Source organism: Paralichthys olivaceus, chromosome 4 (genome assembly GCF_024713975.1).
Source record: "Paralichthys olivaceus isolate ysfri-2021 chromosome 4, ASM2471397v2, whole genome shotgun sequence".
In the NCBI taxonomy this organism is placed as follows: domain Eukaryota; kingdom Metazoa; phylum Chordata; class Actinopteri; order Pleuronectiformes; family Paralichthyidae; genus Paralichthys; species Paralichthys olivaceus.
Window position 1 is genome coordinate 22437292 of NC_091096.1, and position 13163 is coordinate 22450454.

General features: G+C 45.6%; 1 protein-coding gene across 3 annotated transcripts in view; it reads left to right on the top strand.

Annotated features, from left to right (window-relative positions):
* The first annotated feature begins 687 nt into the window (after nucleotides 1-687).
* Nucleotides 688-13163, top strand: part of kat6a (K(lysine) acetyltransferase 6A) — a 34100-nt gene continuing 21624 nt past the window's right edge. The window contains exons 1-2 of one of the 3 annotated variants that reach the window (XM_069524239.1): nucleotides 688-841; nucleotides 2277-3706. In XM_069524239.1, the coding sequence (XP_069380340.1) occupies nucleotides 3041-3706 (666 nt within the window). In that variant the 5' untranslated portion in view covers nucleotides 688-841; nucleotides 2277-3040. The remainder of the gene's footprint in view (nucleotides 842-2276; nucleotides 3707-13163) is intronic. The other 2 variants (XM_069524240.1, XM_069524241.1) reach the window with 2 other exon arrangements.

A 13163-nucleotide genomic window follows, 5' to 3' on the forward strand; every position in this document is an offset into this window, starting at 1 on the left:
AAATCCCTGCTTTCAGCAGCAAATTATAAAGAGAAGGTGTTGGACTCAACTGTCATTTAATGAAATGTAACAAAGTGGGTCGGCTGCAGACAGTTTACATAATCGCTGTCTTTGGTGGGAGAGGATAATGCTCTGTTTCACAGTCTGGAGAGCAATGCATCAGCACTCTGTTCTGCATAGGCACATAATAACATCCTTTATCATGTGGTGTAATAGCTCCACACCAACGTCTGATCACCAGGACTGGATCTGTGTGGCATCTTCAGCGTAACAAACACTCAGCGGCTACAATAGACTGCAGTGTGGAGGGGTGTCTGCTTTGATCTTTAAATACCCTCTAACGTTAAGGCATGCTCATTGGCTTTGTTTTTTTTTTCTGTATTATTAACAACTGTTGGGCAAAATGCAGACGCTCCCTTGAATCTCCCTCATGTGGCTGTAGCACAGCAGAGAAAGTGAGAACACCTCTGCTCTCTCTCTCTTCCTGTCGCTCTCTCTCCTTCTCTCTCCCTCCATCACCATCTGTCCTTTTATTCCATCTCATGTCCTCAAGCAGTATCCACACCCCTCTCATAGCAACAGCACGCCGCCGCCGCCCCCCGCGCCTTGCAGTGAATCTCCCCCCTTCCCCTGGCTCTTCGCCCCGCACCATGCAGACGCTCCCTTGGCCCAGCCTGACGGTTCGGTGTTCCCCCCTCCCCCACCAGCCGTGCTCCTGTTTCACTCAAAGATGGCGTCGGCTCTAGAGCCCCTGGTCTCTGGCTGCATTTTTAGGCTTGTTGTTGTCTCCGTTTCGCACGGTTTTGGCACCTTCTCCTCGGCGGCTCGACACGATATCCCGGTGAGTAGCAGCGGAAGCCGGACGGAAGGGGAGTGTGGGCTTTTTTATTTCTAACACGGCCCGCTTTTTGCCGAGGTTCCCCTCGGTAAACCAGAACCGGACCAGCTCGGGATTTTTGGTGGGGAACCGCGAGCGGTGGAGGAAGAGAGGGGTACGGAGAGGAGGATGAGTGCCGAGGTGGGTGGGGGGCTCTGAGAGGGGGGAAGCCGAGGCCTAGCTACTCCGTTCCAGCGGCCTTGTCTTCAGCGCACCGCGGGCTGTAGCGTTACGTGGGAGGGCGGTTGGCGGAGGGAGGAAGTCGGCGAGGTGGTGTCCGCTTGCAGGGACGCCTCTGAGCGGACACGGGCTGCTCACCCGCACCGGGGGCTGTGGAGGGCGCCGCAGAGCGTGTAATGCTGCGGAATCCGCCGCTACCTCCGCTTCGATTTTGGAATTGCCCGCTAGCAGAGATGGCCGTCTGCAAGTTGCATTGTGCCTTTTTTTCCAAGGCCGCGATTTCAGGTTAATATCTGAATGTCATTCAAAATCATATTATTGGCCCTGTTCGCTGCGCCGTGCTGCTCTTTATTGTCCGGGATTTTCTGGCGAAGGAGGGAATGCTGTGTGTTTGAGTGCAGGGGCGCCGGCTAACCTATAGTTTCATGCTGTTTACGTTTCGGGTTAGCAAGTAACGTAAGTAACATTATCGCAATGTTAGCTCGGTGGCTAGCATGTATCGTTAGCTTGCTAAACAACAGCAGTAAGCGGGAAGGCTTGTTGTCAGACACTTGGCGGCTTTATATCACACCAGTGAGACTAAGCAGCAGCAGAAAACAGTCTGGTGATGCGACACTTATCTCTGCTTACATTTTTATCTAGCGTCGCTGCTAATGTTTGCTAACAGTCTGTGTTTTGACTGCATCATGTTTACGTTAGCAACCCAACTAGCCCCATAGTCAACCTGCCAGTGCAGTTTTTAGAAAGAGTTTGTTTACCCTTTTATTTCTCATCGTTTACATCATATTTTGGCATATATGTACAACTTCTAGTAGTAATCACAGCTCCTGGTCATACTTGTTTGTTGATAGTATTATGTCATACTGGCTGTGGTTGTGATAATACAGTAATATTACTGTAATAAGAAATTAAGCATGGTTACACACTAATCAGACAGGCCAGTGGTAACGTGTGTTGTTAAGATTGTTTGCTCCTCTTCCCAGTAAGTTACAATAGCAGTTCATGCCCAAGCCTCATGTTGCTTTCTTAGGGCAAGCATAGCCCTATTTGTGGATCTGTGTGAGGACACTGTAGCAGAGTTCTTCAAAAGCATGTACCCTCTTAGGTTCTCTGACTTAAGACTGAACTTTGTTGCTGTTCTAACTGATTCTACTGCTTCTTCTGTTCCACTTTTATCTGCAGCTTTTAACCAACCTCTTTTCTTGTGTGTTTTGTAAAGGATTTATCAGCTACCCAGGTGCAATAGGCATGAAGGTGATCAGCCCTGGCTGCTCCCTGGGGTGAGATATCTGTTCCATCCCAGAGCTGAGAAGCCCAGAGCTGCTGTTTGAGAAGAAAAGTACACGTGGAAGAGGAGGGAACGTGAATGGAGAGAAAACCCACATCTCATGGATCGTCATTATCCACAGGAAACATTTTTACTGTATCGCCCTCGCCATTCATTATTGAAACACTAATTTCATGTCTTGGAGAAGATGAGCATCTTTCACTACACACTTTGAGAACTGGATAATTTACCAGCAACACAAAACTGACTGAACAGGTGTTGACGGACAAAGTGGGTAACACCACTTTTTATTTCTGAACACCCTTTTTAAAGATTTACTCTACATTTCTCTGTGTATTGTTGGAGGTCAAGTTGCTCATAGACCTTTTACTTTCTCCACGCCCCCTGTTTCTCGCCAGGGACCATCACCTGGCTGGGAGTGGGCGGTGGGTGAACCTGACTTTACTGGGTGGAAGCTTGGCTCAGGGGGTTTGTGCTATGGTTAGCTGCTCCCGTCCGTGCTGCTCATACTCAGCTTCTGAGGGACTCTCTGTACGACCCCAGGACAAGGGATAGTAAGCAGGCAGAGGGCAAAGAGGAGGAGGAGGCGGCGCTACGGCGCAGGCCAGGTATTTCCTCGCCTTACAGTCCCTATTTTTTGTCAGTGGCCATTGCAGTAAGGCTACAAGGCCTCTGCTCCTACCCAGGCTGCAGCCATGGTGAAACTGGCAAACCCAATGTACACCCAATGGATCCTAGAGGCCATCAAGAAGGTGAAGAAGCAGAAGCAGCGACCATCAGAGGAGCGCATTTGCAATGCGGTCTCCATGTCCCATGGTCTGGACCGCAAAACGATTCTGGAGCAGTTAGAGCTCAGTGTCAAGGATGGAACAATTCTAAAGGTCACCAACAAAGGTTTAAACTCCTACAAGGACCCCGATAACCCTGGACGCTTGGCTCTGCCCAAGCCTAAAGGTGGTGGCAGCTCTGAAAGAGGTGGGGGAGGTGGCAGCAGTAGTGGCTGTGGTAGCTCTCACTCCCACTCGGGGAAGAAACCGGGACTCGACTGGAACAAGCTGATCAAGCGGGCACTGGAGGGGCTCCATGAGCCTGGTGGCTCCGGCTTAAAGAACATTGAGCGCTTTCTTAAGTGCCAGGCTGATGTCGCTGCCTACTTGTCGGGCAGCGGCTCCATGGGGCCTGGCCTCTTCCACCAGCAGCTGAGGGTGGCCTTGAAGCGGGCAGTGGCCCATGGACGTGTGGTGAAGCAGGGTCCAATGTTCCAGCTCGTCAGCCGCAGCAGCTCACAGGATGATGGGATCGGCACAGTGTCACTGGAATCACTGCCACCTGTACGGTTGCTGCCTCATGAGAAAGACAAGGTAATGTCAAATTTTACTGCTATGTGCATACACCTCAAACTTGCACTATATATAGATATAAGACATTAAATGGAGCACAAGGGATACATTTTTGTACTGATCTTTGTTGAAAACAAAAAGTCATGCAAAAAGTCATCAGGTGTCAAACACTTTGGTCTTGCAGCGTCAGACGTGTCTGATGAGATCACTCATTTCCTGCTGAATCAACAACTGTAGCTGCATTGTTATTGTATTCTCTCCAGTCCAGAATGTTTGGAGAGATGGAGAGAAAGTGAATGGGATGTGTGATAAATATATAAAACAACACTTTCTGGCTCCTTTTGCAATAAACACCACGCGCATTAAACTTACGTAATAGCTGCAGCATGTCTAATTGGCCCTACAAGGCCCTAATATCCTATAGTACGGTTTGGTCTTAAAATACGTGGCTATCAGTTGGACGTTTTCATCTGGCATATGGTGTTGTGGTTTACAGTGAGCATATTGCAGAGTAATTTTAGAAGTAGCTGAGAAGAGCTGGGCAGCAGCTGTAAGATCAGGCACATACCAGTGTGAGCATCTCTCCACAAATTGCAGTGTGCAACTTTTTATTATGCTATCGATGTATGTTTTTGGAAGACAGGCCAGAATGCAGGTTAGACATCACCGAAGTCGGTTTACATTCCATGTGTGAGTGCTATGGTCCAGCCAAGCATTGCCAGAGTGATGCTGAGTAGGCGGCTGGTGGACCAGTTTTCAAAAGTGGAGGAGGTCAGGGGAGAGACTCACATGGCTTCCAGCCTCCTGAAGGGAGTGTGGACCAGCTGCTGGGCTGCTCCCTGTCAGTAGCTGTCAAGAGATGGGAGAAAGGAAGAAAGAAAGAAAGAAAGACAGACAGAGACAAAGAAAGAAACAGAAAGAGAGGGAAAGGGAGGAGTACTGACAAGCGAGTGAGAGGTGGTCTGTAGTGCTGCCAGAGGAAGAGGCCTGGGATGACGCAAGCTTCAGGCCTCTGTATCCAGAAAGTAAGAGAGAGGCAGAGACAGGGAGAAGAGAGAGAGAGACAGAATGAGTTAGAGAGAGAGAGAAAGAGGGAGAGGCAGACATGCAGGCGACAGAGGAGAGCAGGAACACACCCACTTTTGTAACTTGATCACAGAGAGCAGCCGCCTGCTAACCTCTGGTTGTAAGGGCCAGGGACACGTTCATTCACACACACACACACACCCTTACTGCTGCACGCAAAGAAAAAGGCACAGTCCTTACCTCAAACTACAAGTATTCTGACTTGAGACCACACACAAGCCTGCAGTAACGCAAACATGTATTTTCACAATCCTGTTGGAACTAAACACAACTCTACAATATCTGCCTACCATTTGGTCCATCATCAGGTCATATGTCAGCCAGGTTATCAGACAGTCAGTAGGACAGTAGACTTGTCCTAAACACTGCACTGTTTTGACTGGCTACTGGCTTTATCTGGCCCCAGTGTGTCTTTGTAGCCACAGAACCCTCTGGTAAGGACACACACACACACACATTCACAGTATGGTAGGATTAGCCTAGAGAGCAGGCTGGAGTCACATGGGGTCTGCCTAACACAGTGACCTGCTTGGCTGCAGATGGTCCACCCTTTAAGACAAACAGAGATCAACCACTTCCTCCTCTGATGGTTCAGCTAATGATTGGCTGGCTTCCCCATATTAATTGGATAAAAAAAACACAAACAAATGAACGCATGCTTGTTTTCAAAGCAATGCTTTTACATAGGTGAGCATTAGAGCTCTCATCAAATCCCTAAATTAAAAAAAAACATTTGCTGAAAGTAATTTGAGAAGCTGCTGCAGCAGTGGAGAAGTTGACATTTGTATCTGGCATTCACACAAGCCCTTTTCACTCTTCTTCTCTGCTCCTGCTCTGTTGTGATGTTGCCTTGTTACATCTCTCCAGAGGAATCAACCTTATTGCTGCTCAGTCATGTGTGTTTTACACATTGGTGTGTTCATGAAGCACATGCTATTCTGTGTCTGTGCAAGTGGCACATGCATCAAAGAGATGGAGACTGTGTGCAGGGAAGACAGAGACGGGTGTTGCATGATCACTCTCGTCTGTTTCGCTACCCTTCTACTGGCGCATCATTGCCATATTGCTCTGCATGATTACTAACAGTTACGATTTCAAGAGGAAAGGTGGAGAGAGAGTGTGTGAAGGCTGAGGGGGGAGGAAAATAAAAACAAATGGATAAGCACTGGCTTTGACCCCATTTGCAGGGAGATTTGTGTTCTCAACACACTGATGTTTATGTCAGAGCGCTCCATTCAAACAGGATCCCAGAACCTATTTCTGTCTCTCTGTCTCCCCCCTCTCACCCTCATAGGGTGCCATTGCCAGGTCATGAAGGGGGAGTTGAATGGGGGAGCGAAGTCAACCAGGGGTCATGGATATATAGATGGCAAACCTCATTGCCTCCCTGAGCACCCGTTAGCAGTATGAGGATACAGCCATTAGGTGGGATGGGCTTGACGCCGACCCTTTGTGTGTATATCCGTCTATGTATTTAGTTGTCTGCCTGTGTGTGTGTGTGTGCGCGCGCTAGCATGCATGCTGCTCATTCTGTCATAATAGACAAGAGCAATCTTCCTGCCCTGCAGTTGCCCTCTCCTCAGCAGCTGGAGTGGGGTGACCCAGAGTTCTGGATGTCGATGTGCAGTGTCATGGCAAGGATGAGAGAAAAAAGTGACTTGTTAACAACACAAACACACACACCATGTCGTGGTGATTAAAAAAAAAAAAAAAAATAATAAGATAAATAAATGTTGTGGTGATTTCCCTCCAAAACTGACCCCCTAACAGGATTGGTTAATGACAGCATCATGCAGCTAATGGTTCCTCTGCTGGTAGTAGGTGTGAAGCTGCTGCAGTACGTACTGCTTATTATGATCCATAATGGAGATATTTATCCACTGTAATTCATTCCTTTTAGGCGGTATTAAATGGACACCCACCTGTCTGGATAACATCACACACACCTGCCTCTCCGCTTGTGTTTGTCCCCAGACATCGATTATATGCCTTGGGTCCAACCTGCCTCTTCATTTGTTTCTGTATCCTCTTCACTTCCACCCCCCCCTGCTCCTTGCTGCTCCATCATGTAGTCACAGGAGAGGGTTTTTTGCCATTGCTTGATGAAGGGAAACAATTCCAGGGTTATAGTACTGCACCACAAGAATGCTGGGACTATGACTCAAGTTTGGAACCATTAAATGGACTCCCTTGACTCTATTGTTGACTTTTCTTGAATTTTAGATTATGGACTGATCCAATTTTTTAAAGGAGGGGGAAAAACTTGTATAACTTTGTCATTTCTGCCGCCCCATTTCCTTGACACAGGCATCCATTGTTTCCATTTTGTCAGAGCCATGGCCTCAGTTGACCCATTATTAGTTCCTAAAGTCAAAAAAGCTGGGCTCCACTCTGACACCAGCTTCAACCTCAAGCTGCGCTGCCACCACAGGCTCAGTTAGTACTTGACATTTAGTGGTAAACTACACACCAGCAGTGAGATTGGAAAACTGTGGAGCATTTATTTAAAGGTTCAGTCCAAAATATACTGAAAGAACTGCAACAGTTGGGTAGAAAATTTAAATGCCAAACATTTTGATAATCATGATATATATATATCTTAACAAATCTTTTCTTCATTTCTCACGTATCCCTTTAGTGGTATATAGCCATACAGATACTTCTCATATTTCCTTTTCCACCCAAAAAATGGATCAGGATAAAAAGTCCACCCCCCATTTTCGCACTCATGCAGTCAAATAAGGTAGTTGTTGCTCAGGTCGTCTGTGGGGCCTCCTCCTCTTTGAGTGAAAATTCATGAGGTGAGCCAGCAGATTTGGTGTTGCTGAAGAGTAGGGTAGTTGCTTTGTACAAATTTGACAAACTGCCTTACTGTTGTTCATTACTTTGCCGCATACGCTGTAAACACAACACATCGACAGACGGCTTCTCAGATGCTTTGCTATGTTTGTTTGCTCAGGACAGGTTTGTTTGCCAGTATCTTCTATTTTTATAGCCAAACAACATTAATGGCTTATTTTTCTGATGGGTCAAGAGTGAGCACCCTCTGCTGGATTGTGATGTCTGATGCTCTTCTAGACTTTACATCTTAAAGTTTAACAGGTCATTAAAGTTTACACATTCCAATTCAATTTTGAAGTTCTAAAAGTGACAGCCCCAGTATTACCATTTCAATTTTTTTCATTAGATCTGTGTTTGATTGCTACACCTAGAAAAAATCCCAAAGTAAATACTGTCCAACATCAACCCAAGTTGGCAGCAGTCTTTCAGGCGCAGCATCCAACATGGTCTCATTTGACATCAATGAAATCGTGGTGGAGGCAGTGACAGCAATTTTTTCAGTCTGAAGTGTGGTCATATTTTGGTTTTTATAAGAGAGCTGAGGGGAAACTTGATCGAAGATGGTCACTGTGTGTGCAGACCATGCAGATATTAAATCACTGCAACTGTTACTGAAATCAAGGCAACTTCCAGCTTTGTTAATGATGTGGGGACTTGAAAATATGGTTTCTCTGTTTAACTTGCTTATAGCCTGTTAGTGGTGTAAAGTGTCAGTGCAGCCTGCTGTTGTAAAAACACGTTGTTGGAGTGGTGCTGCTGTTTGTGCAATGTGTCTGCAGACTCTATCCTCCCACACATGTACATGTTACATAGCTCTCGAGTCTTGTGCTGCACGGGGAAGGTAAACTGAGTGATCAAGTCCAAATAACCCGTGATGAGTGTTGCTGTTTATTCGTAAAGTGAGTGCAGGTCAGCAGGAGTGTGGAGGGAGAACACAGGAAACTCCAGCACAGTACAAACCAACCGTTGCTTCTGCCCTGATCATGAAGCATTGGCACTCATCATTGTGCAGAGACAGACCGTAGTGGAAACCCTGTATTTTCACTTTTTGTTGCCACTGTTCTTCAACAAATTGGACACATGCTTTTTCTTGTTAACAGGCTCTCCTCTTGTCTCTACTTCACTGTCTGTGTCACTGTGTGAGTGTGGGCGGGGCCTGTGTGTGTGTGTGTGTAAACTCTGTCTCGTCCTTCTCAAGACAAAGATATGAGATGAGAGAAGTGACTCGCTAGCTCGCGAACATGCTTCTGCTGTTCTCCTGTGAAATGGAGTCACTTATGAGAATTGATATCGAATCATAAAATAAAATAAATAAAATTCGTTATCAATCGGAGACATTTTTTTTTAACCCACCCTTATAGTTCGGGAACTATAAGTTGCACATTGAGACATTGCATAAACACAAATGCAACACATAAGATGGACTGTGAGACACTGCTTCACCTCTTAATAGAAACAGCATTAGCAGTGGCGTTGGTGCCCAGGGCAAGCAGCTATCAAGAGCCCACCAGTGGCTTTGATGTAAATGGCATTTGGCAGGAGAAGAGGAGCTGTGTGAGGCCTCGCGTATGGCCAGCATCACCAGCCCACCAATGTGTTGAGCAGCTGTGGAAGTGACGGCTGGAGCGTGGCCAGCCCCTGCTCCGTTTGATACAGTGATTTAGCTTTGTGCTCCCTGGCTAACCTCAGCTTTAATGGAGGGTGATGCTTGGCTGAAGGTAGGGCATGCTGGCACAACAGAGAGTCCTCCTCTGGCTCTTGTAGATGTCACATTTACACAAGTTAATTCCAAGCGTGCAAGGGATCTCAGATTTGAAATGCCACATGGTCTCCTATCTGTTAACTGATGTCAATTGAGGATTCATGCGTGTTTGTTTGCTCTGAAATGAAAGTGGAACTATAGCGTGTCAAGGTGTGTCTCGTGACTGCTATCCCTCAGTGCATGTAATGACTTTTGGAACAAGTGCGTGTGTGTTTGTGCCCTGTCTCTGCTTGCGTGGCGTGTCCTATAACATTGATCAATGAGTTTGTTTTCGAGGTGGGGGCTGCCATAAGGATCTGTAGTGGTGGTGGGTTGTGTTGCTGAGATTGGGCTCCCATGTTAATGAGATCCTTGACTTGAGACGAGACAAGGACAACAGTAAAGCGTTCCCCTCTTTCTCTCTTTTACCATTGTTTTTTATCCTTTCTTTCCTCCTACTCCTCCATTCCTGTTTCTTCTTTGGTCCTTTGTCTACTGTTTTCTTCTTCACGTCTCACTCCTCTGCCCTCTGTCTTTACCCTCTGTCTTTGGATAACATAAGTCAGTATATTAGGGGGTTCCAGGCTACCTTTAGTCATTTTCTATAACCTATTTGCATTTACAAGGTCTCAGAAAATGCTACAATGTCGCCTCAAGTATTAGTTTAGGCTTTTAGAAAACTGTCTGAAGAATTAGGTAGCACAGTGCTACATGATATGCAGTTGTTGTTGCTCAAGTAACTTAAACACTGCTGGGTTGTACTAGACATGGCACTTAGAAAGTGGGATAGGGAGAGTCCATCAGTCCTAACTGAGTGGACTCTAACAGATCCAGGTCTGGTCCATCCTCTGGTATGTTTTTCCAGTCCGTGGACTAGCGACCTTCCAGTCTGATGTCCCTCTTTTCTAAGCACTAGTCCACCGCCGCTCCCTTTAATAGGCGTGTATTGTTAGACATGTTTTTATGGACTAAAAGTGGCATGTCAAGTCAACCTAGTAAACGTAGCTAGTAGCTAACAGTTGCTGTGAGGTGTGTTCTTGGCTCAGGCCAATATTTTGTTCCTGAATCCTGCTTATGTTGGGAAAAAGAAGAAGATCACATGCCAATACATGAAAACACAGGCTTAAAATAGACACTCACACATCTGCACACATTTCAAGTGAAATGCCGGCCCTGTCGACACTCAACTCAAACGGCCAGTTGATGTGAGAAATTTCTAGAATGCTGTCATAGTGCAAGAGCAGACCTGGCAGCCAGCTGAGGAAGCTGGCGGAGGTAGAAAAGCCTGAAAGGGGGAGGAAAACCAACTCTTGTGAGGAATTTGAGGATTGTGTTTCACTGTTCCAATTTCCCTGTCGTGGAGGGAGGATTAGCTTTTCATTTTTTAGTATCTGTTGGGGATTAATTTACAGTGGCAGCCAGTAACTGAAGCTTCAGTGTAACACGCATCTCTATACAAGGTGTCTGATTGTGTTAAAGGCGACGCTCCTTCGCTCGCTCACTCTCGGCTCTTGTTTACTCGAGCGTTCTCAGAGTGAGTGGGAGCAGTTTACCTCTTCTGGAGAGGAAGGGGTTAAGCGTCAGGAATGATTGAGGTGTTGGCCACACGCAGGCTGCTCAGCAGACTGCTGCTGCAGATTTTCTCCCAGTTTTTACGTTTCCCATTTCCTTTGCTTTTTTACCTCTGAATTCTTATTTTTGCCCTCGCTTTGCCTTTTTTCATACTCTCCTCCTCCTCCTCTTCTTTCTAGTTGCTGAGTTCAATTTCTCTTCAGTGACTTTGTTGCTTTCTTTTGTTTGCCATACAGCTATTTACATTGTAAAATCTTTATCGTTATCCAGTACACAATCATTGTTTCATATTATGTTCACCTGTGAAAAATGGGCTCAGAAAATGGAGAGAGAGAGAGCTAGCGAGGCTCTATCTTCTTCTCACCTGCATGTCTCTCCTTATCTACCTCTCTCTTCACCACTGACTCTTTACAACCATTTCTTTCTCTCCGTTTACCTCTTTCTTACTCTTTCATTACTCCCTCACTTTATACCTTTTGTTTCTCCCTTTCTCTGTCTGCTGTGTTTTGTGGGGGGGGGGGGGGTGTAGCGGGGGCTGCTGGAAGTAGCCTGAGTTAGAAGGAAATGAACCCAATAAATCAAGCTCTTGTCCCTGTCTCCTCCCTGCCAGGACCTGGTGCCTACCCAGCTCTCTGCAGCTACGTACATTTACACGTACGCTGTCCTGCAGGAAACCTCCAAACACCAATTTTACTGAATGTCATGGTGTTGTTTCCACCCCCCCCCCCCCCCCCGGCTAAATAAAGGATATGGTCCTTTGTGGGTTGGGAGAGATGTTATGACCTTGGCTGTAGAAAGCCTTTTTTCACTGTTTTGCAGATTACATCACTATGTACAGATTAGTGTTTTTTTTCCCAGCAATTTATCGCAGTTACCACGGACGTGCTTGAGAATAAGCTGTTCCTCTTAAGAGGCCTTTTACTTTGTAATTGTTCCGTCTGTAAATACATAGTAACTTGTGACGTTCTGCAAGTATGAGTGTATGTCAAGAAAAATAAGTTCTTTAAGATTTTACTAAAAATAATTTATACATTGGTCTAAATTTCTGCGCTCACTAGTGGTTAGCTACAACAAGCTACAGCCTCATAAATGATTTTGGGCATAAGAATTAGGTCTAACCCGATAGCTAGAAGCTTAGACTGTTGCCATGGTAATCATCGTCCAAATAAGTATTCAAATTCTGTGTTTAATTTTAAATTATATAGCTTTATTATCACAAAAAATCCCAAAAGTACTCGAACAACCATGGCAACATGTTGAAAACGCCAACATCTGGATTCTGGAACATCTAAATTTGTGAAGATGGCTGTTGAACAGTCCAATGTGGCAAATCATGAATCTATGAGTTTTCACAAATCACCTGAAAACTAGGAAGCTGCTTTCAGACATGCATTGAGTATGAGAGAACACCAATGTCTGAGCTGCAGACATTCTCTGGAGTTTGCCCCATCAGCTCCCTCAAAACTTGAGAATCTCAGAGTGAGCCCATCTTAGAACATAGCAGGATTCTGTTTGGACATACACCGCGAGGGAGTGGGTGTGTTAATGACATTTGTAACATACAATGAATACAAAACTGAAAAAAATGCAAATATCTCAGAATGAAAAAAAGCACCTAACGACAGCTTTTTTGTGATATGGGCCAAGTGTCCAGTCTCCCAGTTTCGAACAAAAACACTTAAATTCTGCAGCAGGATTAATACATCATGTCCTGCCACTTGCATTCTTTACCCAGGCACGACCATTTGCCTGTTTGAGCCAGATATTTTCTCACAGTCTCCTCCTGTGTTTTTCATATGAGAAAGACAGCTTAGCTGTCTTGCATCTGTAAAATGCTGAATGTTAACATAAATATAACGTTGAAGTCCGATTTCTGGCATTGTCTCTGCTTGACTGAATCATCAGCAGCTTTCATGTTCTGCCGCTAGTTCTGATAGTTGGATGTCTGGATGCGAATTTGTCCCCTGCAGGACGTTGTTGTTTTTGAATTTTGGAGTTTGTCATCTTATATGCAATCTCTTACAGATTTTCTTGCATTAATGTCGCCCACTGTCTTCAGTGAAGTGCCGTATTGAAGCATCCCTACACCATGATGCTACCATGCATTAACGTAATTGTTGTTTATTCCTAGATTTGTTGATTAGTGTTTTTTTCAGTTATGACTGTCAAACTAAATATTAGAATAAGTTCTCTGTCATTCATTCCCAATATGTAAATGTTTTTCATGGGGTTAAACCT